The 23,227-nt window shown below is 49.0% G+C and overlaps 2 protein-coding genes across 2 annotated transcripts in view; both read right to left on the bottom strand.

Moving 5' to 3' along the window:
• Nucleotides 1-40: 40 nt before the first annotated feature.
• Nucleotides 41-14,143, bottom strand: LOC130401637 (myosin-binding protein H-like). Its single transcript, XM_056605541.1, has 12 exons — nt 13,838-14,143; nt 12,022-12,156; nt 10,543-10,710; nt 7,928-8,016; nt 6,642-6,837; nt 5,745-5,884; nt 5,370-5,529; nt 4,995-5,131; nt 2,290-2,476; nt 1,362-1,413; nt 495-534; nt 41-403 (listed from the first exon to the last, which is right to left on the bottom strand). Exons 1-10 carry the CDS (start codon nt 14,076-14,078, stop codon nt 1,382-1,384), a joined length of 1,485 nt encoding a protein of 494 aa, XP_056461516.1. The 5' UTR covers nt 14,079-14,143; the 3' UTR covers nt 41-403; nt 495-534; nt 1,362-1,381.
• Nucleotides 14,144-15,316: 1,173 nt separating this feature from the next.
• The window catches only part of nav1b (neuron navigator 1b), a 60,526-nt gene continuing 52,615 nt past the window's right edge, over nt 15,317-23,227 (bottom strand). The window contains exons 25-31 of the mRNA XM_056605639.1: nt 21,510-21,745; nt 20,783-20,937; nt 20,604-20,675; nt 20,213-20,409; nt 19,656-19,774; nt 18,892-19,089; nt 15,317-18,097 (exon numbers count right to left, since the gene is read on the bottom strand). Of these exons, the coding sequence (XP_056461614.1) occupies nt 18,014-18,097; nt 18,892-19,089; nt 19,656-19,774; nt 20,213-20,409; nt 20,604-20,675; nt 20,783-20,937; nt 21,510-21,745 (1,061 nt within the window). The 3' untranslated portion in view covers nt 15,317-18,013. The remainder of the gene's footprint in view (nt 18,098-18,891; nt 19,090-19,655; nt 19,775-20,212; nt 20,410-20,603; nt 20,676-20,782; nt 20,938-21,509; nt 21,746-23,227) is intronic.

The raw sequence follows: 23,227 nt of genomic DNA, 5'->3' as shown, positions 1-23,227 counted from the left end.
CCCATAAATCAAGCTCGTCCTTCACACAAAGAGAAAATGAAACCAGAAAATGAACACATTTATTGTTACAAACACAGAGATGTTACATATTCTCATGAGAGGAACAGTGAATGAATGTGTTAGAATTTGTAATGTACACCCATTGAGGAATCAACTGGGGATAGACGCTCCTCGGATTGCCATTGTACCGGAGAAAGTTCTGATGGGCTATCAAACAGATCCATTGGACGTGAATGAGGACTTAATGAGGTATCGTAAATGAATAAATATATAAATAAGCAGACAAGAATGGTTAATCTTCGGAAATACAGAAACACATTCAGAAAGTCCACATGGGCGACGTCCGTTTGACCGTGTGTTCTCCAGCTGTATGTACATGTTGTTCCGGGACTCCAGCACCCTCCTGTGGACAAGATGGGAATCGACATATATGTAAACACTGAGTCCTTTTTTACTGCAATTATTTTGGAAAGCGCCAAAAAAGATTAACTTACTTCTTTGCTGTTCAGGCATCAGGTCACCTTTCATCCACTTCTGGAATGCAAAAGATGCACAAATGTCAACAGAGGTCAAGGTTAACATCCCAGATAAGAGACACTTCAGTTAGACGTCAAACAAACAAAAGCCAAACTGAAATGAGTAAGGTGTTATGATTAGAGTCTGACGCTAAACAAAATGTTACCGCCATTCGAGTCAGCCCATAATCCAACCCGACGCGAGTCTCTGTGTGCCTAACCCTATTAGTTCTGCGATACAATTACATGAGGTGAGTCGAAGGGCTTAGAAAAGTTTCAGTTGACTGCGTGAAATGTAAAAATGGCCGCCGGTCCTAATAAATGATTGGCCCCTAATGGAGCCAAGGTGCCGGCTGAGTCAGGGAAATGTGATTAAGGCCCAGGGTGGGCACCCCGCCCTCGGCCCCTGACGTTAATTTATGAGCGCCACCATGCTGGAAAGGAAGGGGCGACTTCTCCCAGTTTAGTAGCTGCCATGTAGGGACTGGAGTCAGGGAGAAGACAGATGTCCTCCCAGGACTCAAATAGAGACACATAAAATATGTTTGGCACAAATTGCTGAGCTTTTATGGAGTCAGGGATGTACTTGAGTTGTAACACACACACACGCACGCACGCACGGACAGACACACTCACACGCACGTGCAAGCGCACGCACACACACCCATGCATTTGCGAACACACGCACACACGCCCACGCACGCACTCACATTTAGTGTTTTGTGATTGGTGAGATTTTTTGGAAAGGTAGTTTGTAGCTATGCTTTTACACTAGTCACGCTCAAAACAATGACTGATGACTGACGCAGTGTGCGTTGAAGGATTGGAAACAAAAAGGTTGCTCACCTAGAAATGATCGTATCCATCTACTTCTTCTCGGCGTCAGGATTAATTGGCTCTGTAGGAAACACCAAGCAGAATAAACGAAGGGAAGGCCTCACTCAGGCCAGCAGATAATCTTAGACTTCATGCCTCATCCAATTCTATAAAGCGATCCTGTCAATGACCTAACACCCCAGAGCCAGCCATGAACTCTGCCAGGGGAAGGGGTTGCAATTCCAACTTTGGTTGCCCATGTCCAACAGGGCGGGCCTATAATTATGCACTCGACACCAATCGGCCTCCATGTTAATATAATAAATACAAATATATTATTTAAACAAATGTGCCTGTTCTTCTTGTAATTTTAAAACAAGGCTGGCTGTTCGGATTTCCATCGCTCCAGTTCGGTAACCCAGAGAAGGACTTGTGGACCAGGTAACCAATAACAGTCTAGCTGGGCGATTCAGTTCTGCATTAGCGTACACTATAACTCGGCAGACAGTGGCAACACACCATAAACGGCCATGTTTAAGATCATAGATCATCAACAAACACTGATTTGGGGTTCTCTGGGACTTTGAAACATGGACCGTGCTGTCTTTAGATTTTCAATTCGCAGATTCTTTATCCTAAGCGACTTCCATCGGTCGATACACACATTCCGACACCGACGGCAGAGTCAATCATGGAGGGTGACAGCCAGCTCGTCGTGAGCAGTCAGGTTGAGGTGTCTTGCTCAGGGACACCTCAACACTCTTCTAGGCGGTGGCGTTGATCGAACCGGCAACCTTCCGGTTACAAGGCAACTTGCTCTCTAACTCCTGAGCCACGAGGTTGTCTTGTTCAGGGACACCTCGGAACTCAGCTAGGAGGAGCTGGGGATCGAACTAGCAACCTTCCCATGACGAAGCAACCCTCTCTGTCTCCTGAGCTAAGCCCAGGCCGTCCTTACGTTTGACCTCCAGCTTGCAGTGCACGGTGGCTTCTCCACAGCTGTTCTTGGCCCTGCACATGTACACGCCGCCGTCGTAGTTCCCCGGCTTGCGGATCTCCAGAGTGCAGATCCCCTGCACGCAGATCTGCCGGTACTTGGGGTCGTCGCCGATGATCATCTGGTTCTTCAGCCACTCGATCTTAGGCTGGTTTCAGACGCACACACACACACACACACACACACACACACACACACACACACACACACACACACACACACACACACACACACACACACACACACACAGGCACACGCGCACATCAACAGACACACACACAGGAGGTGAGAGAGGAGGGAGAAGAGAGGAGAGAGAAAAGATGAGGGAGAGGAGAAAGGAGGGAGGAGAGCAAGGAGAGAAAGGAGGAATAGGCGAGAGGAGAAGAGGAGAAATAGGAGAAAGAGGGGAGAGAGGAGAGAGAGGAGAAAGAGGGGAGAGAGGAGAGAGAGGAGAGAGGAGACGAGGAGAGAGGAGGAGAGAGAGGAGAGAGGAGAGAGAGGAGAGAGGAGAGAGAGGAGAGAGAGGAGAGAGAGAGAGAGAGAGAGAGAGAGAGAGGAGAGAGGAGAGAGAGGGAGAGAGAGGAGAGAGGGAGAGAGAGAAGGAGAGGAGAGAGAGGAGAGGAGAGGAGGGGAGAGAGGAGGGGAGAGAAGAGAGGAGGGGGAGAGAGAGAGGAGGGGAGAGAGAGGAAGGAGAGGAGGGAGGGAGAGAGGGAGAGGAGAGGAGAGGGATGAGAGGAGAGGAGGGGAAGGGAGAGGGAGAGAGGAGGGGAGAGAGGAGAGAGAGGGAGAGGAGAGGCGGGAGAGAGGGGGAGGAGGGAGAGGGAGAGGAGAGGAGGAGAGGGAGACGAGAGGGAGAGAGGAGAGAGAGAGAGGAGAGGAGGAGAGGGGAGAAGAAGAGAGGAGGAGGAGAGAGAGGAGAGAGAGAGGGGAGGAGGAGAGGGAGAGAGAGGAGAAGAGAGGAGAGAGGAGAGAGAGGAGAGAGGAGAGAGAGGAAGAGAGGGAGAGAGGAGAGGAGGAGAGAGGGGGAGAGGAGAGAGGAGAGAGAGGAGAGAGAGGAAGGAGAGAGAGGGAGAGAGAGGAGGGAGAGGGAGAGAGGAGAGAGAGGAGAGAGGAGAGAGAGGAGAGAGAGGAGAGAGAGGAGAGAGGAGAGAGAGGAGAGAGAGGAGAGAGAGGAGAGAGAGGAGAGAGGGGATGGTGAATTTCATGAAGAGCAATCCTATTTTCGGAGGACTTTAAAGACCTTTTTTCATCTGTATGATATAATCCCACAGCGTGGGACATTTTAAGTCCCATTAAAACTTCCCAACAACAGTAAAACAAGTACAGTAAAGTGGAGCACCGGTACAAACAAAAGATGTATCAAAGTATCCCACGCCTCCCCGACTAAATCCATCTAAATCCACAAACCCCTCCTGCGGCCCTGGTCGCTGGTGCCCCCCCCCCCCCCTGACGGGGGGCTCTAACACAGCACTCGGGCGGACAGTTTAACTGCAGAGAGGCCGCACGGCTGGGCATACCAGACCTTGAAGGCTTTCCACCGGCGCGGGAATGTCACACGTCTGATCCGACCCTACTGCCCCCTGTGAAGCCTGGCCCCCACACCCGCCCACCGCCCCCCCAAAACCCCCCCAGGGAGGGGTGGGGAAGCAGGGTTGTTATCTTTACTTCAACCTCCCCCCCCTACCCCCCCCAGCTCCCCCGTCCCGTCCCGTGGGGGGGGCGGTGTGATCGATTGGTGGGAGGGGTTGAGGGTTGTTATGTTTTTCCCCGGCCCCCGTTACGTTAATAGACCCGAGCTAAACTCTGGGCATTCCAACTCCAGATTCTGACTCCGGATGGCTTCCATAAGCCCCCCCCCCACCCCCACCACCCCCACTACGTCCCTCACCTCCACCCACCAACATTCACCGCTTCTTTGGAAGGCATTGTGTTGGAACAGATGAAAAGCTCAACAGCTCAGCTACCAACCGAGCTGAACAAATAAGCTAATGCTAATTGCTAAGCTAACCGCTAATCTAAACCCACATCTAAATGTTGATCTAACCACTGAGCTAACCCTTGAGCTAACCACCAAGCTAAAAGCTAAGCTCACCACTAAAACTAGCCATTTGGCTAACTTTCTAAGCTAACAGATAAGCTAACGGCACGCAGGCCAAGTGAGGTGTTTATGTCTTTATTCCAAACTCATCTGACAACAGTTGTGATGGGGTGTGAAGGCGCAAAAGAGCGAGCAAGTAAAAGTTTATACAGTGAGTCTTCAGCCGTTCTTTCACCAAACTCATCAACAAGGTTGTTCACAAATAGCTCGGGAAATGGCCTTGGCATTCTGTCAAGTCCTGGGCAGAGGTCCAGAAAGTAAGACAGTCACCTAAACACCTTTGAAGGTTTTTTACTGCCGACCCACACTAATAACAGCAAAGGTTTATCTCTCACCAGCGTCCAAACATTTCACTATTCAACCTTCAGCACCTGCCTTCGCCCCACGTCCTCAGAAGCAACTTCGCCTCAGCTAAATAACGTTTTGATCTCAAAACGGAGTCATATTGGGCACTTCAATAATATTAATACTTTAGGGACTGGAGGTTCTGGAGGGTAGTGAGGGTGATGGGAGTTTGGAGATAGTGAAGGTTTGTAGATAGTGGAGATGGTGGAGGTTGCTGGCCTACCTTGGGGCTCCCCCTGACGGAGCACAGCAGCTTGGTGCTGTAGCCCACCGTGGCGGCCCTGTCAGCCAGGGAGACGGTGAACTTGGGGGGCTCTGAGTAGTCATGCTCGGTGAACGGTAAGGGCTTGTAATCAATATCTGGAGGGACAGACAGACAAAAAGACAGACAGACGTTACTATTTGCCATCCCCTTAAATTAGATCATTGGTAATCATCTTATTTGACGCATGTATATTTTTATGGTTATATATATCTAGTGGTAGTATAGGGGTAGTACATGGCTAGTATACAGGCAGTAAAGGGTTAGTAGAGGGGTACAATATGTATTGTACAGGGGTAGTATGAAGGTATCGTAGGGGTATATGAGGGTAGCGACCTGTCTTCAGGATCGTGGCCTCGCCCTTGGTCACCACGGCGTCCTCGCTCATCCCAACCTTGTTCTCAGAGAACACTCTGAACTTGTAGATGTTGCCCATGACCAGGTCTGAGATGGTGGCATTCATCCGGTGGTAGTGGTCCAACACAGTGAACCAGTCCTGGAGAGAGAGAGAGAGAGAGAGAGAGAGAGATTAGTTAATGAGCAAGACAACAACTGGTGTGGATCCAGGATGTAATGAACACATATCTGAGGTGCCCAGTCTGAGATTTTAATCCTCCGTAAATGATAAGCGAGATCCGCCTAATCCATAACATCTGAACTATGTCTATCTGGGACTGGAATAGCGTGGGTAACGCGAGCCAGTGGACTCACTCCGGTCTTCTTGTCGGCTTTCTGGATGGTGTATCCAATGATATCCGTGTTCCCGCTGTCCACGGGTGGGGTCCATTCAAGGGCCACATTGAAGCCCCAGGTGTCCACGATCTTCGCAGTGGCCGGGGCCCCGGGCAGCTCTGCAGGGGACAACACGAGTACATCAAGTTAAAGGAGCCTTTTGTGGTATTTGGCGCCCCCTATGGAGAATGGGGACGGCAGGCCGCACCATCCAGAAGCGGGTCGATGAGAGAGTCTGTTGCGGTCAATCCGCCTTCCCTCTCTGGCAAACAACCGGTGATGGGAAGCAGGTCAATAACTGCGCCCTTTGGGATTTGAATTCATAGCGGGAATTTCCGCATTGACCCCCAGAGTTAAAATCTGATGGCTTTCAGGGCTCAGACACTATTGGGGTGCGTGCCACTATGAAGTTGTTTGAGGATAACCAGGATATATGTTTATTTTTATTTTTTACTGGCACAGATGGGACCTAGGATAACATTCCCTCGCACCCACATGGTAAAAAGCCAACCTTGTTTACGTATGCTGCCCGTCAACGGTTGCTAAGGCTAATTCTGACCCGCTGCTGTGCTCTAGCAATCAGCCGCACTAAATATCACTCACAAATTGAATCTAATGGACACTAATTTAAGCTAATTTAATTTAATTTGATGAGAGTCAAGTCTTTCATTACATCATATTAAAGGGTTTTGGCAGCCCTACTTTATCCGAAATTCCCTTAACACTTAACCTCTGAGATCTAATCATGTGATCTCATCTCGTCCAACTCGTTCCGATCTCACTCATCGGCGACAGTAACACAACAACAGCAGCGCAGCGCGACATCCCCTCGGTCCGGTCTCATCCGTTCCTCCTCCTCCTCGTTGTCATAGTTACCCACGATCTGCAGGATCAGGCTGGCCTTGTCCTCAAAGTCGTCCACCTTGACGCACATCTCGTAGACGCCGGAGTCCTCACGCACTGACACGCGGATGAACAGGATGCTGTCGCGATCCGTGCTGCGGACCTGGACCCGCTTGGTGTCCAGAGGCTGGCCGTCCTTTGTCCAGGTCACCACGGGCTTGGGCTTGCCCTAGGACAGGGGGAACACACAAACACAGTGATGTAGCAGGTATGTATAGTGTAATACAGTAGTGGAGGTTGAGGAGGGTGAATGAGGTTGTGGAGGGTAGTGGAGGTTTGGAGATAGTGGATGTATCAGAGGTATTGGAGGTGGAGGAGGTATTGGGGGTGTTGGAGGTTGGGAGGTAGAGGTAGTGGAGGTGGTGGGGGGGGGTAGATGTATTGGAGTGTACTGGAAGATGTGGAGATAGTGGAGGTTGTTGAGGTTTGGAGATTTGGGAGGTGGAGGAGCTAGTGGGGGTGCTGAGGTGTAATGGAAGGAGTTAGTGTAGGTTGTAGAAGAGGTGGAGGAAGTGGAGGTTGTGGGGGTGGTACACCGTGATGTAGCAGGTATAAATAGTATAATACAGTATCAGCAAGCCCCTCTAAGGAAAAAGCTCACAGAGAGCTGTGACGTGCAGAAGAAGAACTATTCTTATGATTACAGTTATTATAAGCAATCAATGGAGGCCCGGAAACATTTGCAAAAGACATTTGTGCAGATGCTCTTTTAAAGATGCTGCACTTTCTTTGTAGCGGCACAAATTCCCATGCCGGGCCCTGATCATTCTAAGACTCATTTGTACGCCACTTTGGACCAAACCAGTACTGCTGTGCTGACTGACTGAATGTATTTATCCACAAACGTCCACTGAGGAAGGACACAACCCAGGTGAACCTGAGTGTAGGTCAGGTGTATCAGGGGTGTGTCTCAGGTGTACATCAGGTGTGTGACAGGTGTATCTCAGGTGTATCTCAGGTGTGTCAGGTGTATGTCAGGTGTATCTTAGGTGTATCTCACGTGTATGTCAGGTGTACATCAGGTGTATGTATGTCAGGTGTATCTCAGGTGTGTCAGGTGTATGTCAGGTGTACGTCAGGTGTGTGTCTCAGGTGCGTGTCAGCAGTGTATTAGGTGTATGTCAGGTGTATCTCAGGTGTATGTCAGGTGTTCCTCAGGTGTATCTCAGGTGTATCTCACGTGTATGTCAGGTGCACATCAGGTGTATGTCAGTCGTGTGTCAGGTGTTCGTCAGGTGTGTCAGCGGAGTGGCGCTCACAGTGAAGGGGACGGTGAGGTTGATCTTTGCCCCCACATTGGCCACGTATCTCTGTCTGAGGAAGCGAGGCAGACGGACCTTGGGACGGTCTGCAACACAAAACATTACGTTGCATTAGAAATGACTCGATTTTAACACGGGCAGTTTTAGATCAGGAGGCAAAGTAACGGTTGCTTGTTCGATCCCCGGCTCCTCCCAGCTGAAGTGTTGAGGAGTCCGGGAGCAAGACCTCTAGCTGCTCTCGACGAGCTGGATGTCACCTCCAATGGGTGACGCCGCCGTCGGTGTGTATATTTGTGCATGAAAGGGTGAATGCAAGGCACAAAATCGAATGCACTTTGAGTGGCCACGGGTCAGAACAGACATTTTCAACCTGATTACATCAAATTAATCTGGAGCACTGGTACATGGCTCACACGGCCATCTAATTCATTAAGTTCCCATTGCAGATTCATCTTCATTCCACCTCATCAGCACATGGCTAGAGTCGTGAGGTTGCTGTCGGTTCGCGGTCCGCCGGTTTGATTCCTAACTATAGCAACACAGGTGAACGTGATCGGATTTCATTTTTATTTTTTGCATGCCTAAAAGGGATCTAGTGGAAAGGACCACCTGTTAACCCCCCCACACACACACACACAAACGCCACTTCTCCTTGGAAGAACGGCTAAAAAAAGCAGCCCCACCGAGTAACATACTCAAGTCCTCTCTCACGTCGGGAGCAAGAGCTACTGTTACCTCCCACCTAAATTAGCATCAAATATTTGAATAATGGATGAGCTTTGATTCTATCAACCATTAGCCCAACGCTTAAGACCTCCTTCATAAAAATGCGTTTTGCGCCATAAGCACGAAACTCTAAATCAAGATGGGGGAATTAGTATGCTGTACTGCCGCTAATCCTGGCCTACAGAATACCAAGCGCTAACTAATAAACTGCGTATTAAAATACCACTCTGCGGGTGAGCTGGTGTCAAGCTGTCCTAACTTGACACTCTGAACAGAAGGGGTGTAAGGCTCCAGTTCAGCAACACCCAAACCCGACCTCACAAGTCTGCGGCATCTTTTCTAAACAAACACTGAATCTCCGGGTAACTGAGGATGCTTTGCTGCGGCCTTAAATGCCCCGGCCATACCGCCCCCCCCCCCCCCCCCCCCCCCCCATACACACGCCCCTGCCCCCTAAACACCGACCCCCCCCACCCACCAGGCCCCTAACCCTCGACGGAAAGGCAAGGGCCGGACACCAAGGAATTTGCCCCGCCTTCCCCTCCACCCCGAGTCTGAAAAAACACCCAACACCATCCCCCTCTCCACCCCCGTCCCCCAGCGAATGCTTCTGGAGGCGGTGGGATCACTTGTCGCCATGGATCTTCTCCGGGCTAGTTAGACTACTCTCAGGCATGCGGGGCTTTCCAGTGGGAGCGCTGCAATTCCAAACTCTCGGCACAAGCAAATCTGTGTTAATAACGCACACATCCCAGCTATTTCTTCCTCACGTGGGCTGAGGGCTGGGAAACCATTCATATCGCCGGCGTTTCCAGCCATCCACTGAAAGCTCTCTGGCCTTGTCTCCAGAGGGAGGTTGGAGACGGATGTAGGCATCGTCTGAAGTACTGCCAAAGCGCTGTGCTCAGGTTTCAATCGCCACTCTCCATTACCCACAAGTTGATTTCTGATTTTAGAGAGCGAATTACACGCCTTTGTGTGGTGTGTGTTAGAATGCTTTAATCGCTAGAGTGCAGACTACAGTTTCAGACCTTGGGGAGGGTTAGGACTCATTATTCTCTATTAATTAGAAACAACATATAATCACCTATCAACAAGACCATGACAACGAATCTTGACCAACAACAAGACCCATTTTGACAACATGAGTAAATCTGTGGAGGCTGGGTAAAATATGCTCTCATATTCCTTCCCTGAAACTCAGCACCTAATAAAAGCCTTCAGCTAGAGCTCATAGAAACTGAAGCCTGGGCTGTCAGAACTTGGAGGCACTTCAACAACATTCAGTGACTCCAACTCATCAATCCGTCTTCGTTTTCAGGCGTCCACTCGACAGATCCCCACTAACACCTCTCCCCTGAACTACATAGCCCTCCTAACGCACCTGTTGTATTCTACGTTTCAATTTATTCAACGTTTCAATTTATTCAAACATAACTTAACTTAGCAAAACTATTCAGCTAAATTGAAATAAATAGAGTTGTTCAGAATCCGATACCAGTATCGGAAATTCCTCCAATACTGCCCAAAATGCAGTATAGGGTATTGGTGAGTACGCAAGTACTCCGATCCGATACCAACTAATGACTTGCCCATTTACTACACAGATGGGCAAGTCATCACAAATCACAAACGCGTGGTGTGTTATCCTGCGTTCGTTAACGGTAAGTGGTAGAAAGTCGGAATCAGAATCGGTATCGCAAAGAAAAAAATGGTATCAGAACATAAATTACTGTACTTTTTGCTCCAAATCAACGGGAATTAAACGTATTTTGTAACATGTTTTCAAGGATAATCCTAACAAAAGGAGTTCCACCAAAATGGACTGGGATAACCCAAGGCGTCCCTTGATACCGCTTTGGCCCCGGGACGAAGCGCTCACTCACCGGCCACCTCCTTGACCATGACGGCCTCGGGAAGGGCCCCGGGGGCACTGCGGCCCCCCGCGTTCACCGCCACCACGCGGATCTTCAGCTTGTCGCCGGTCGTCTGGTTCTTGATGGCGTAGCGGGTGGACTTGTGCAGCTCCTCGTTCACTGCCTTCCAGTCCTCGGCTGGGGGGAGAGAGAGAGAGAGAGAGAGAGAGAGAGAGAGAGAGAGAGAGAGGGAGAGGGAGGGAGAAGGGAGAGGGAGAAGGGAGAGGGAGAGAGAGAGAGAGAGAGAGAGAGAGAGAGAGAGAGAGAGAGAGAGCGAGAGCGGGAGCGAGAGAGATGTTGTTTTTATGGTGTTTTTTAAAGTTGTGAACTGCGGTATGTTCAGTGTAGAGTTTTTAATCTAATCTTTACCTTCAAACGGTTACACAATTACACATTTAGGTTAGCTCAGGCTTATATCAGGAGGTAGAGCGGGTGAGTTGCAACTGGAAGGTTCCTAGTTCGATCCCCGGCTCCTCCTAACTGTTTGTCGAGGTGAGGAAGCCACTCAACCCTAACCCTACCGACGAGCTGGCTGTCGCCTTGCATGGTTGAATCCGCCGTTGGTGTTAATGGTGGTGAGTGGATTTAAATAAAAGCTTCTTCTAAATGCCCCAAATATAAATGTATATTTAGATCCTTCTAATCGTGCGTATCCTTTCACACACACTTAAAACCGTGGGAAGGTAAACGACTTGAAGGTAGTCCAAACTGTTAATTTCTCTTGGCATTCCTGCCGGGATCGCTCTGTTGGCTTTGTTTGGTTTGCCACTTGATACAAAAGACGCACTAAACCCTCACTAAGCTGAACTTGAGGACCCTGACGTAGGGACCCTAACTTAGGAGATGACACCAAAAAGATGGACCCTCTATTAAAAAGACACACTAAAACCTCACTAAGCTGAACTTTAGGACCCTGACTTAGGGACTCTAATTTAGGAGATGACGCCAAAAAGAGGGACCTTTGGAGCGAGACCAAAGCAAGCCCACTAGATGCCTCCACCCTTATGGGGAGAGGTCAGGGACTTCCCCATATAAAGCCGTCCCTGACATTTTCCTGACAGGTGCAACCCATAAAGCTGAACCACATCTAGGCAGAAATATCTAAGTTTCTTACCATACACACGTACTTAAACGGTTGTGCGTTTATGTGAGCATGGAAGATAAAATATTGAGGAAAGGCGTCACCAACACATTTTGACATAGTTACAAACGTCAACTTGACTTCAATCCTAACCCTAAGAACCTGAATCTTAATGACCGCTTACTGCACTTTACCCTACTGTTAATGTGTTGTGTATTAATGCTTTTAATGTGATTGCAGGGATAATGTGTGTTTTAGTTTTTGAGAGTGAGCCATGTCTGATGACAATTCTGTCAGTTCTGTCTGTTAAGAGACAACAGTTCCCTGAACCCTACCGTAGTCGTGGCCGGCAGGGGAGGTCGACTTACTTCCATCCTTGCACACCTCAATGAGGTACCCGTCGAGGCCAGAGTCTCCCACGGTCTCAGGCTGGCTCCAGATGATGCTCACCGACGTGTCGTTCTTGTCCTCGATGAACAGATCCAGGGGAGCGCTGGTCGGCTCTACACGATAAAAACACGCGACAAGATCAGGACCTGTCCCAACGCGCACGGACACGCACCAATCCAAACAGCCGATCAATCCCATAAAACCAATCTGAGAGACTTAGGAGATGGAGGTCGAGCAAGGTGACGCCACAGACCCATCTGGGGCCGGGGCTGGAGGCAAGAGACGGCTGGAGGGTGGAGGAGGAGGTTGATGGTGTTAACCAGGGGGGTGATGGCGATGGTGGCGGTGGTTTACCTTTGGGTGGTGGCGGTGGAGGTGTAGGCGCTTTGGGCTCCTCTGCGACAGGTGTTTCAGCGGCGGGGTCAGCGTTAGCCGCAGGGTCAGTGCTAGCTTCTGGATCAGCGGTAGCCTCGGTCGCGTCAGCAGAGTCAGCTGGTGTTAAACAGGCAACGGCGGTCGTAGCAGCAAAGAGCGATCAGTTACAAGGTTTCTCCCCCCACCGTACGCAATCAAGGCAAGCATTTGGTCACGACAGCCAGGTTACCCTGCGGCATTGGGGCAGGTGCAACGCCCGGTTGGCCTTTGCTATCGCTCATCATTAAACACCGTCGGTATCTTTCACGCTGTATGCGTGCCTTTCAGTTACCAGAGAGAGGGGGTGGGGGTGTCTAGAAGGGAACAACATTCGCGTGCTGATTGACCACCCACAGGTGCTCATCTGTTGGGCTCAGCTGTGAATATAGGCAGCCTGTCCTCCTCTGTCCTCCTCTGTCTGAACACCACGGTGTGGTTGAATGTGAACATGCCTTTGCAAGCCCAGCATTTCTTCTTGAACCTGACGGTCACGTTTTGGCACAGAGTAACAGGGCACAATGGCAGCGCTTCATGCCGTGTCGCATCATCGCTGCCGGATCTAAATGCGTAGCGAGGGTTAGCACAGCCAGGGCAGGACAGCGGAGGATTGCCAGGGTCAGCCGGGTTTAATGTTTTATAGTAAGGAGACACTACGAGACGGGATGGTTCATGGTTCATGGTTTATGAGTCACGGGAGTTTGAATAGCCGGTGAGTGGGCCGCTGGTGGAGGTGAGATGAAGATCACACCGTCTTTAATAGAACATGTCGTTGCTCCTGATCGTGGAGCGGAGGAAGGTGTTGCCATTGGGTTTTAGTGTCATGCCCCAAAATTAACTTTTGGGTCAAAGAGGGACGTAAACAAGCAGGAGATGATGGTATCCCCTGGGTCAGGGAAGAGGTGACTGCACGAAGGGTTAACGTCCAAATTACTGATATGGCAGAAGAAATCTGTTTAATGCTTTGTTCAACCTCTGCTGATTTCTGAATCAACCGGTAAACGATAACATTTGAATAAATATACAGTTATTAACCCTGTTAATAAAAGAACATCCAAGAAGTTAGTTTTAGAAGGCAAATCACGAAATGAAGAACAGTTTTTGTATTACCATTCCAATTATATCTTAAACACATTGATACATTCATTCATTAATTCATCAATTAATTTCGGTAATCGACCACCGAAACTGATGGTCCCATGAGATTACTTGATGGTTACATGAGATGAACTGATGGTTACATGAGTAGAATTGACGGTAACAGGAGATTAATTGATGGTGACATGAGATTAATGGATGGTGACATGAGATTAACTGATTGATACATGAGATCGCAAATATTACGGACCAGCCGGAGCTCAGGGCCACAACACGGTGCATTACCAGGGGGAGGTGGAGGTGGAGCCTCGACGACCACCTCTGCGGGGGCCTCCGCGGCGCCCTCGGCCGGGGTCTCCGCAGGGGCTTCCTCCGCTGGGGGAGCCTCCTCGACGGCGGCGGGAGCGGCTTCGGGCTCGACGGGAGCGGGTTCGGGCTCAGGAGCCGGCTCGGGGGCCTTCTCCACCTTCTTCTCAGGTAACTCCTTCTTCGCCGCCTTCTTGATCGGGGCAGGTTTGGCCGGCATGATGGCGGTATCAGCTAATTCCCAGTTAAATCAGGTCCTCCAACTAAATCCAGTGCCATCACACCTCGGGACCCGGGGATCTTATAAAGCGGCCCCAGCTGTCCGGGCTCCACCCTCCTGTGACTGGGTGTAATAGACACCGCGGTGCGACGCTGTTAACCTAGAGACCCCCGCCGCTTGTTTATCTATAGGCCTCATCTCGACCCTCTGAAGCCTGCGATGAAATCAATATTGGGATTACAAACACTATTGTGATTAATCTCAGTGCATCTGATTTCATCATCATTTTTAAATGGCTTATGGCCAAAATGTGTTCTGATTGAAATTATTTTCCTCTATCTGCTTGTTTTGAATGGACAGATAATTCTGAACTTTAGCACAAACTTTCCGAAACACAAACAAGCTATTAATTAGGTTTACAAATTAATTAAAAATTATCTAAAAAATTATAGCTCTTTTATAAATATCTGAAAGCGATCCAGAATGCCTGAGAGCCTAACTGCGTTATCTTCAATTATTTAATTATCACCTTGGGTGCATACAATTTTTACTTTACATAAATATTGCCATATATATGGTCCAGTCAATTGAATCAGAAAAATGCCCAAATTGGTGCATGCCAATTCACCAGAATGCAGGAACATAGGTTAACCAATTCTCTCACCAAGGTCTTGACGCCAGACACACTCAGTAGAACACACACTAAGCAGTACACACAGACGGGTCTATAATGACATGTTTTATTGACGTCCACAGACAGTGAGAGGTGGATGAAGAGGTCTCCAGACGCATGCCGTCACTCTGAAATATAGCTCATATTTTAGCCTCAAGAACGATTGTTGCCGCTTCCGGTATGTAGAACTTATTTACAATCTTTACAACTGTGGTGTCCTGTACAAAATAGGGAAATCAGGTTTTACAAAGGATCCTTTAGAAAAAAGAAAGTTCAATTATCCCGTTTTTTTTAAAAAGGAAAAAACAATGGGAATGGGAATCCTCCCCGTAAAAGAAGCCTCGACATGGTCAACATCTCCTCGTCACACCGCGACTTTACATGCATGGAGAACACTTGATTTTAAACCCATCACATTTGCACAAAGTGACTTCACATACCGCGTTACATTTGTAAGTCTTATTTTTAGTTCACGACAAGATTGATAAAAGGATGACTATTCAGCAACCTGTATTGGCCTGAGCTCCAACGTGTTGTTCCAGCCCCCCCCCCACCCCCCCCCATCTCCACTCCTAACTGCAACCAGAGTCGCAGGGACCTCAACTGTAGAGGTCTATTTCCATCGTCAAGTCAGTGTTTAATCTCCCCTTCACGGCCACTGAAGAGAATTAAGACCATGATGCACCTTGTTCCAGTCACATTTCATGCAACCGCGCTGCCACTCATCATCAATAAGGCTTTACACTCTTTGCATGTACTGCAAATCCACTTTGGTCCAGAGATCTCCGTCCTACACTTGGTGGACGCTATACTACTCCCAGACTAGCGATCACCAACACTGGCAGAAGGTGCTGTTTTAGTCGGTTCAAACCAAACACACGTCACAGCTATCACAAAGCAACAGGCACAATAACCAGTGAATGTGACGATGGTGACACAAGAGGGGGTGACTCCTGCATGGGGGAGGCCTATCCTAACATCAATTAAGGTGGGGGCGTTGAAGACTACCTCAAGTATTTACAAGGACAAGCTTCTCTTTTGATTGGGAGCCAGAGGAGCCACTAAAGGCTTGGCATCCTTGGGTCACGTGAAGGTAGCTTGGAATGGGGGTCATTTAGTTAGAAGGGCAGTCAGCTGCAGAAGTTAAATGGTAAAACAATCGTTAGGTGTATGCAAAGGTAAAAAGAAAATAAACCAAGAAGCTCTGTAAATGTAGTTTGGCTATGCCGTTAAATTATAAAGCAGTTTTCACTACATTTAGATTGGTCCGACATTCTTTTAGGTTGTTATGTATGTACACAAGTGAAAAATCTCAGGCTTGACGACACATGGAATGGACAAACGACATTTTGGATGACAACAAACACCATAGCCCACGTTTGGACCGCCCTTTGTCATCTATTAGAACCTTATTTTGAGTATAAAATAATAATTACACTAAGTAGGCTACATTGAAGTACACGTCCATGTGGGGGTCACATATTGTGGCTTTTTAAACCAAAATTTCTCTCGACTTTCCATAGAACGAGAGCATGTTCTGCGCACCACTGTTTCTTTAAACATACTTTACAACCATCAACACCGCAACGATGTGCCACATTATATATTTTAACAAGTTTACTTTTTTAAAGTGAAAAAACTTTATGCCTTAGATCTGTTCAAACAGTACCGTCGCCTACTAACACTTTTCAAAGGAATTATAAAAATGACTTTTATTTTGTAGCTTACCTGGCTGTAAATACACTATATTGAATGGTACATTTTGTGAAAGAGAACCCAAGTATCTAAATAAGTACCTAGCTTTTTATATATGTATGGATATTGGACAAGAGATGCAGAAAATATGTGTTGAATGAAGCGGGGAAAGATGGCTTTCAATTGCCCCAAAACTTAGAAAAAATGCTCATGTCTGTTATGGTTGCTATTTGCACACTGCCGCTTATAATACTATTAATACAATTACTAATCAGAATCAGAATCATAACAATAATAAGGCTCTTCTTTACAAGCACTCTGAATGGTTGAAGTGGTCAGATGGCAGTGTGTTTCTAAATCAAACCTATACATTCATACAAGGTGAAAAACGTTGGAAAAAAACCAAACCGGACCGTCCAAAAAACACGAGATGGACCTACAGTATTTGGTTCAGCATATTAGATATTCGCACCATGCAACTAGTGTAAATAAAACAACTCATATAGCGATGAGAGATCATCTTCACATGAACAACATGACCAATATATGATATCTAGGGCATGGGGGGGGGGGGGGGAAACTTTGAAAAAGAAACACTCAGGAAGAGACGAGATGGGATGCAAATTGCATCGGCTGGGGCTGTACCTCCGGTGTGATGTGGCGTGCCTATGTCCGAGTACAGACTGAAGTAATACTGTATACCTGATTCATATGGCCTTAGTGTCAAACACTGCTGAGTTGGATCAAGTCGGCGATGGCAGGGGAACAGGAACAGGAAACACACAGGGTTACGGGGGCAAAGGGGCACAGAGAGAAGCCTAGAAGTTCGCTGGGGGTTTCACGCAGACGAGCACGACGGCACTTGTGACACGAGCACGGCTAGCGTGCGAGATGACGGGCTACGGGAGCAGACCGGGGGGTCGTCCGCCGCTGATAGATATTAGGGGGTCATCCTCGCCGTGGTTTGAGTGTTAAAGAGTCGACAGCAGACGGGATGACAGCGCTCGCCTAAGCACCATGACCTGCTCGAAGCTGACTCTGCCGAGTCCTGGCGTTTAAGGCATGCGGTTTGACTGAACCCAGACAAACCTTCACCTGCTTGTGGTCGGGGGGACGCCACTGGTTGCATATGTGTAACAGCCGGCCATCGAAGGCATGATAACTGGGATATGTTTTTATAGAGGACCATGCGTTTCGAGCTGAACATCTCTCATGCTGTCGTACTCTTCCTACGTGTGGATGCCAGTCGCCGTGTGTTAAGACTCGGTGAATTGTCCTGCTGTGTAGCGGGTGCACCGTGTGCTGTTGCAGGAATCACCTGATTTAGTGCCTAAAGACAACGAATAACAACTAAGCCTACAGGAAGGAGAGCACCTGTCTGATGGAGCTGAGGGCTACGGTGGCCCCTAGAGGACAAACACAACGGAACGCAACAGCTTCTAGAGAATTTTAAACGGCCGATGTAAGTAAAGTTGTTTTTTAGTCTCCCCTAAAAAAAAAGAAAATAAATGACAATAAAAAGCTGCAAATGAAACGCAGAACAGTGATGCCGTTGAGGACTCTGTGTTTAAAGTCGAGGCAGGCTGGGGTCCTCTTTGTCTGGGGACTCGATGTAGTTGGCCGCCTCTTGTAGTTTCAGGAGCATCGCCATCTACACGGAGAGGAAAGACGAACAAGAAACGTTGCAGTAGTTCAGCCCACACAAAACTAATCACACTTAACCCAAAGTGACATGAGGCTGAAAACCCCCAAAAAGTTTTCCTGCAGCAGCATCACGATTAAAAAACAGATTGCAGATCTGGTTTGCAGATTAGCAATACAAATTGTAAATACAAGGGGAGGCATTTAGCAGACGCTTCTATCCGAAGCCACTTACAATTTTTACATTTGTCAGAAGAAAGAGAAACAACAATATATCGCCGTCGGTGCAGCTAAGATGTTCATATAACCAAACGGCATGCATTAACAATCATGAGGCTAACCCATTCCCCGTACAACAAAGATCGATAGGATAAGGTGCTGTTAGGCAGCGGGGTTCTAGGTGCGGGGTTCTGCCTCGCTGCCTGCTGCCTCTTTTTATGCACCAGATTTGGATTCACACTTTACCCAGACCGTAGCAAGATGCTACACAATGCTAAGTACTAGTAGTTTTAAAAGGTCCCATGACACGCCACCAGGTGTGAGTGTGATTAGCCGTCACACAACTAGGTGGATACGCCCACTTGTGATGTCATAAGGGGCAGATTTTCAAAACGGCTCGTCACAGCTAACCACACTCACACCTGGTGGCATGTCATGGGACCTTTTATAGTTTAGTTTTATTTGACTTGTTCTACTTCGTAAGAGTGCTAGTGCACAGCCACTTAGGGATCATAACAGTCACTAAACAGGGCGTGCCAGGGCTCGAGCTAGCAGCTAGCGGCTATCGGCTAGCGGTGGTCTCACCAGGGGGTCCGAGTCCATGGAGCTGGGGGGCGTCTCCTGGTGCCGCAGCTCGCTGGCGGGGCCGGGGCCCCCCGAGGGCCCGCTGGGGGGCGGCAGGTGCAGCAGCTTGGCCTGGTCCTGCTTGGCTGAGGGCCAGGGCAGGCTGCCCCTCACCCACTCCACGGGGTCCTCCCAGGGCGCCTTCTGCCCGCCGTGGACCTGAGCCAATCAGAGAGCAGACGTAAACATCGTCGGTCGGGATATGTATAGGGGCGCGGGGGGGGCTTAGTGGCATGAGATACGCAGGACCGGCTTCCGACCGGTCAACTATGTCTTTCCCTCTCTGTCCTATATTGTTGTTAGTGGTGGTATGGTCCCTCACCAGTTTACCGCCCAGACCACTTCACAGGTCCGAGTGGTTAAGTGGCGAATGACCAGAGCCAAGTGTTTGTGTGTGTGACATGTTTGAGTGACGCGTGTGACTGAGTGTCTGAGTGAGTGAGTGTGTGAGTGTCTGTGTGAGTGAGTGTGTGAGTGTCTGTGTGAGTGAAAGTGTGTGAGAGTGATTGAGTGGCTGTCTCTTTGTCTGAGTGAGTGAGTGTGTGAGTGAGTGAGTGAGTGAGTGAGTGAGTGAGTGAGTGAGTGAGTGAGTGAGTGAGTGAGTGAGTGAGTGAGTGAGTGAGTGAGTGAGTGAGTGAGTGAGTGAGTGAGTGAGTGAGTGAGTGAGTGAGTGAGTGAGTGAGTGAGTGAGTGAGTGAGTGAGTGAGTGAGTGAGTGGGTCTGACCTTGAAGCCGTCCTTGGCCCCTTCCTGGAGGTAGGGGATGATGGAGTGGTTCCACAGGTCAATGAACCACGAGCGGAAGTCCTCCACCGTCACGGGACAGGAGAGGAAGAAACACGGCCCTGAGAGAGACAGAGAGAAAGAGAGAACGAGAGAGAGACAGACAGAGACAGAAAGAGTGAAAGTGAGAGTGAGAGTGAGAGAGAGAGAGAGAAAGAGAGAGAAAGAGAGAGAGAGACAGAGACAGAGAGGGAGAGGGAGAGGGAGAGGGAGAGGGAGAGGGAGAGGGAGAGGGAGAGGGAGAGGGAGAGGGAGAGAGAGAGGAGAGGGAGGAGAGAGAGAGAGAGAGAGAGAGAGAGAGAGAGAGAGAGAGAGAGAGAGAGAGAGAGAGAGAGAAACAGAGACAACAGAGAGAGAATAAACAATGAGGAAAGAAACCTCTAAGACTGACTGGACAGGTGACCAGCTGGTGACCAACCAGGTTAATTACTAATTTACTGACAACACAACAGTCAACAAATGCGGCTTTTGACACGGGTTGACATTGTGTGTCTCCGTACCGATGAGGAAGTCGGAGGTGCTGTGCTTCTCCAGGAAGGCGTGCAGGTGGTACCACAGCTTGGGCACCCAGTCCAGCACGCGGAGGAGGTCCTCGTTGGTCAGGTTCTTCTCGTCCTCCGACTCCATCAGCTTCCTGTGGAGGTAGCGCACCAGGAAGCCGTTGGCCGGCTCCACGTTGTTGGAGAACGTCACCATCCTGGTTTCAGGTGGAAGGAGAAGGTAAAGCTTTTTGTTATTCACACAGAACACAACGTAACACAACATGCACTGTTGACTGAATTAAGAGGACGTCACCATCCTGGTGTCCCATGGAAGGAGGGTGCAAGTCTATGAAATTTATTTCGCATATCACTGAAAACACAGAAATCGTCCTTGTGTAGAAGCTCTTACCTGAAGCTGAGATGAAGGCTGTTGTTGGCAGTCATCTTCACCGGCTGATTGCTGGTCCCGATGATGTAAGGACTATTCAAACGAATCACATGTTAGGATATAATCTATAAGTAAGTATATTGTTTAACTTTATGACGACGGCTATCACATAATACATGACCAGTCTGTAGGGAACCTACCATTTATGATATTTGCAGGTGAGTGCCCCGTTCACCAGCTCACTGATGGAGATCGGGTCGTTGATGTCGTCCAGGATGATCACCAGCGGTATCTCCGATGTGCTCGTCTCCCGGTCGATTTGATTGGCCAGGTTAGACAGGTAGAGCTGTAGGTCCTGATGAGGGAAAAGACCAAACCGAAGACTCGAGGAACAACATCGAACAGCACGCAGAGATCATCAATATACGAAAAACAACCCTCCCTGAGGTAGAGTGTAATACTGCATCCGACCACTAGGGGCAGCAGTGCCATTGCTGTGTACAAGAACCAATCCTGAGCTAGCTAGTGGATACATGCTCGCTATACCGGAGAGCCACGTTTTCGGATTGACAATAAATAAGTAAAGAGTAAAGTCTGTGTCAGTCTAGTTAATGTTAGTACATTTACATTTAGGGCATTTAGCAGATGCTTTTATCCAAAGCGACTTACTTAACAAACATGAACACACCGACGGCGGAGTCAACCACGCAGGGCGACAGCCAGCTCGTCGGGAGCAGTCAGGGTGAGGCACCATGCGCAGGGACACCTCGACACTACGCTAGGAGGGGCCGGGTATCGAACTAGCAACATTCCGGTTACTAGTCAACCTGCTCTACCTCCTGAGCTAAGCCAACCCCTTATACCCGATATGCTACATTCCCTGTGAACCCCCCGCCCCCCGAAGGTTGTGATTGGCCGGCGGCTCACCTTGCAGGACTGGCGGTGCATGTTGAAGGTGACCACGATGCCGGCGCCGACCTCGCGGGCGCTGCGCTCCACCAGGTACTCGGCGAGGCGCGTGGTGAGGTACGACTTCCCCGTGCCGCTGGGCCCAGACAGGATGATGCGACGGTGCTTCAGCAGCAGGCTGATGTAGTGCTGCATCATCGCCTTGGGGATCAGCGTCTCGAAGACCAGGCTGTCCACGCACTTCTCCTTCAGGCCTGGACCCAGAGGAGAAGGTTATCAGACATGAGGGCCTCAGACAGACCAGGCTCTCAAGGCACTTCTCCTTCAGGCCTGGACCCACAGGAGAAGGTTTTAAGACATGAGGGCCTCAGACAGACCAGGCTGTCAACGCACTTCTTTTTCAGACCTTGACCCAAAGGAGAAGATTTGAAGACATGAGAGTCTCAAATATGCTGAGATGATAGGCTTTTCCGACCGTGATTTTCTCAAACACGAGGATGTCTAGACTCTTGAGGCTCATTCATACATATATGGTTATTAAAAATTGTCCGTTTTTTCGCCTTCCAGGGTGGAGTTTAAAAGCAGTGTATTTGTGTGGACCGGTGACATGGAGGTTTTGAAAACAATGCAACACAATGATCTCGCTTTACACATCATGGCGATTGTTGTGTCTGACTTTGAGCATGTGACCGAAAACGAAAAAGACACTGGTGGACTACCATTGTGTTGAAGGCTATTACTGTCAGGTTTAATGGCATGTTCACAAGTCAACCAAGTGTTAGTTCCTCATGAGCCCGATGTGCTGTCTTGTTGTTGTTGTGTCGCCACCTTTTGGCTGGGCATGCTTAAGCAAGCGTTCTGTTTAGTTTTGGCATTCCCTTGCTGACGGAGATATTTGCTATAACACAGTTGGGTGTGGCAGAAAATAAAGTGGGAAGAAAACGTTTGCATAGACGAGTGGACAAAGTCTATGAGAAGGTTGAGTCCAAAGCATAAGCCGGTTCACACACACTTGTCCTTCGTCTCCGTCGCTATGAGTTTGAGGGACCTTAAGGATCTAAAAGCCAGGCTGTCAACACGCTTTTCCTTCAGACCTACCCAAAGGTTAGAGAGCCCTTCTACACTTGCACAAGGGGGTTAGAGAAGGTTAAGAAAGGCCTTCAGAAACGGGAACCACAAGGAAATCCACACAGTCCTCCTTCATGGCTTCTTAGGGGTTAGGTTCTTAGAAATTCGACTTCAAACATAAGGCGATCCAGACATTTGAAACCAGAAGCAGGGGTCAGAGGAGGCCCTCAGATATTAGGACCTCAAACTCTGCACACCTCCCCTTCAAACCTTTACTAGGACCAGAAATTCCTCACACGTCCCCTTCAACCCTTCCCCAGAGGTCAGGGCAGGTCTTTAGACACAGGGCTATAATAAACTATTGGAAGAATGTAGGTATGGAAAGTTGCAAAGTGACAAATGTCAGCCAAGAATTCAGACACGCGTAGGCATGCACACATGTGTGCAAGGACACCCACGCATGGACTGCGTACATAACGCTGGGTTACGACGGCCGTGCGATGCCCAGCATGTACGACACGACGGTACAATGAGCATGTTCTGTAGGGCCGATTTCCATCGCCTCTCTCGTCCATCATAAACAACTCAAGAGTCTTAACGGCGTATTCTCAAAATAGTTTCGGATCAAGCACCCGTAGTCCTCCCCCTCTGAGGCGGTATTAGGTGTC

Source organism: Gadus chalcogrammus, chromosome 13 (genome assembly GCF_026213295.1).
Source record: "Gadus chalcogrammus isolate NIFS_2021 chromosome 13, NIFS_Gcha_1.0, whole genome shotgun sequence".
Classification (NCBI taxonomy): domain Eukaryota; kingdom Metazoa; phylum Chordata; class Actinopteri; order Gadiformes; family Gadidae; genus Gadus; species Gadus chalcogrammus.
Note: the sequence above shows the minus strand (reverse complement) of the source record. Positions and strands in the feature narration are given on the sequence as shown.

What these genes read in the sequence shown, in the direction of transcription:
- LOC130401637 (XM_056605541.1), bottom strand. Translation starts at nt 14,078, where the DNA reads ATGCCGGCCAAACCTGCCCCGATCAAGAAGGCGGCGAAGAAGGAGTTA. An exon ending in TCCACCTCCACCTCCCCCTG is followed by an intron (nt 12,157 to 13,837) that starts GTAATGCACCGT and finishes TTTATCGTGTAG; the next exon opens with AGCCGACCAGCGCTCCCCTG. An exon ending in GGCCACGATCCTGAAGACAG is followed by an intron (nt 5,132 to 5,369) that starts GTCGCTACCCTC and finishes CTGTCCCTCCAG; the next exon opens with ATATTGATTACAAGCCCTTA.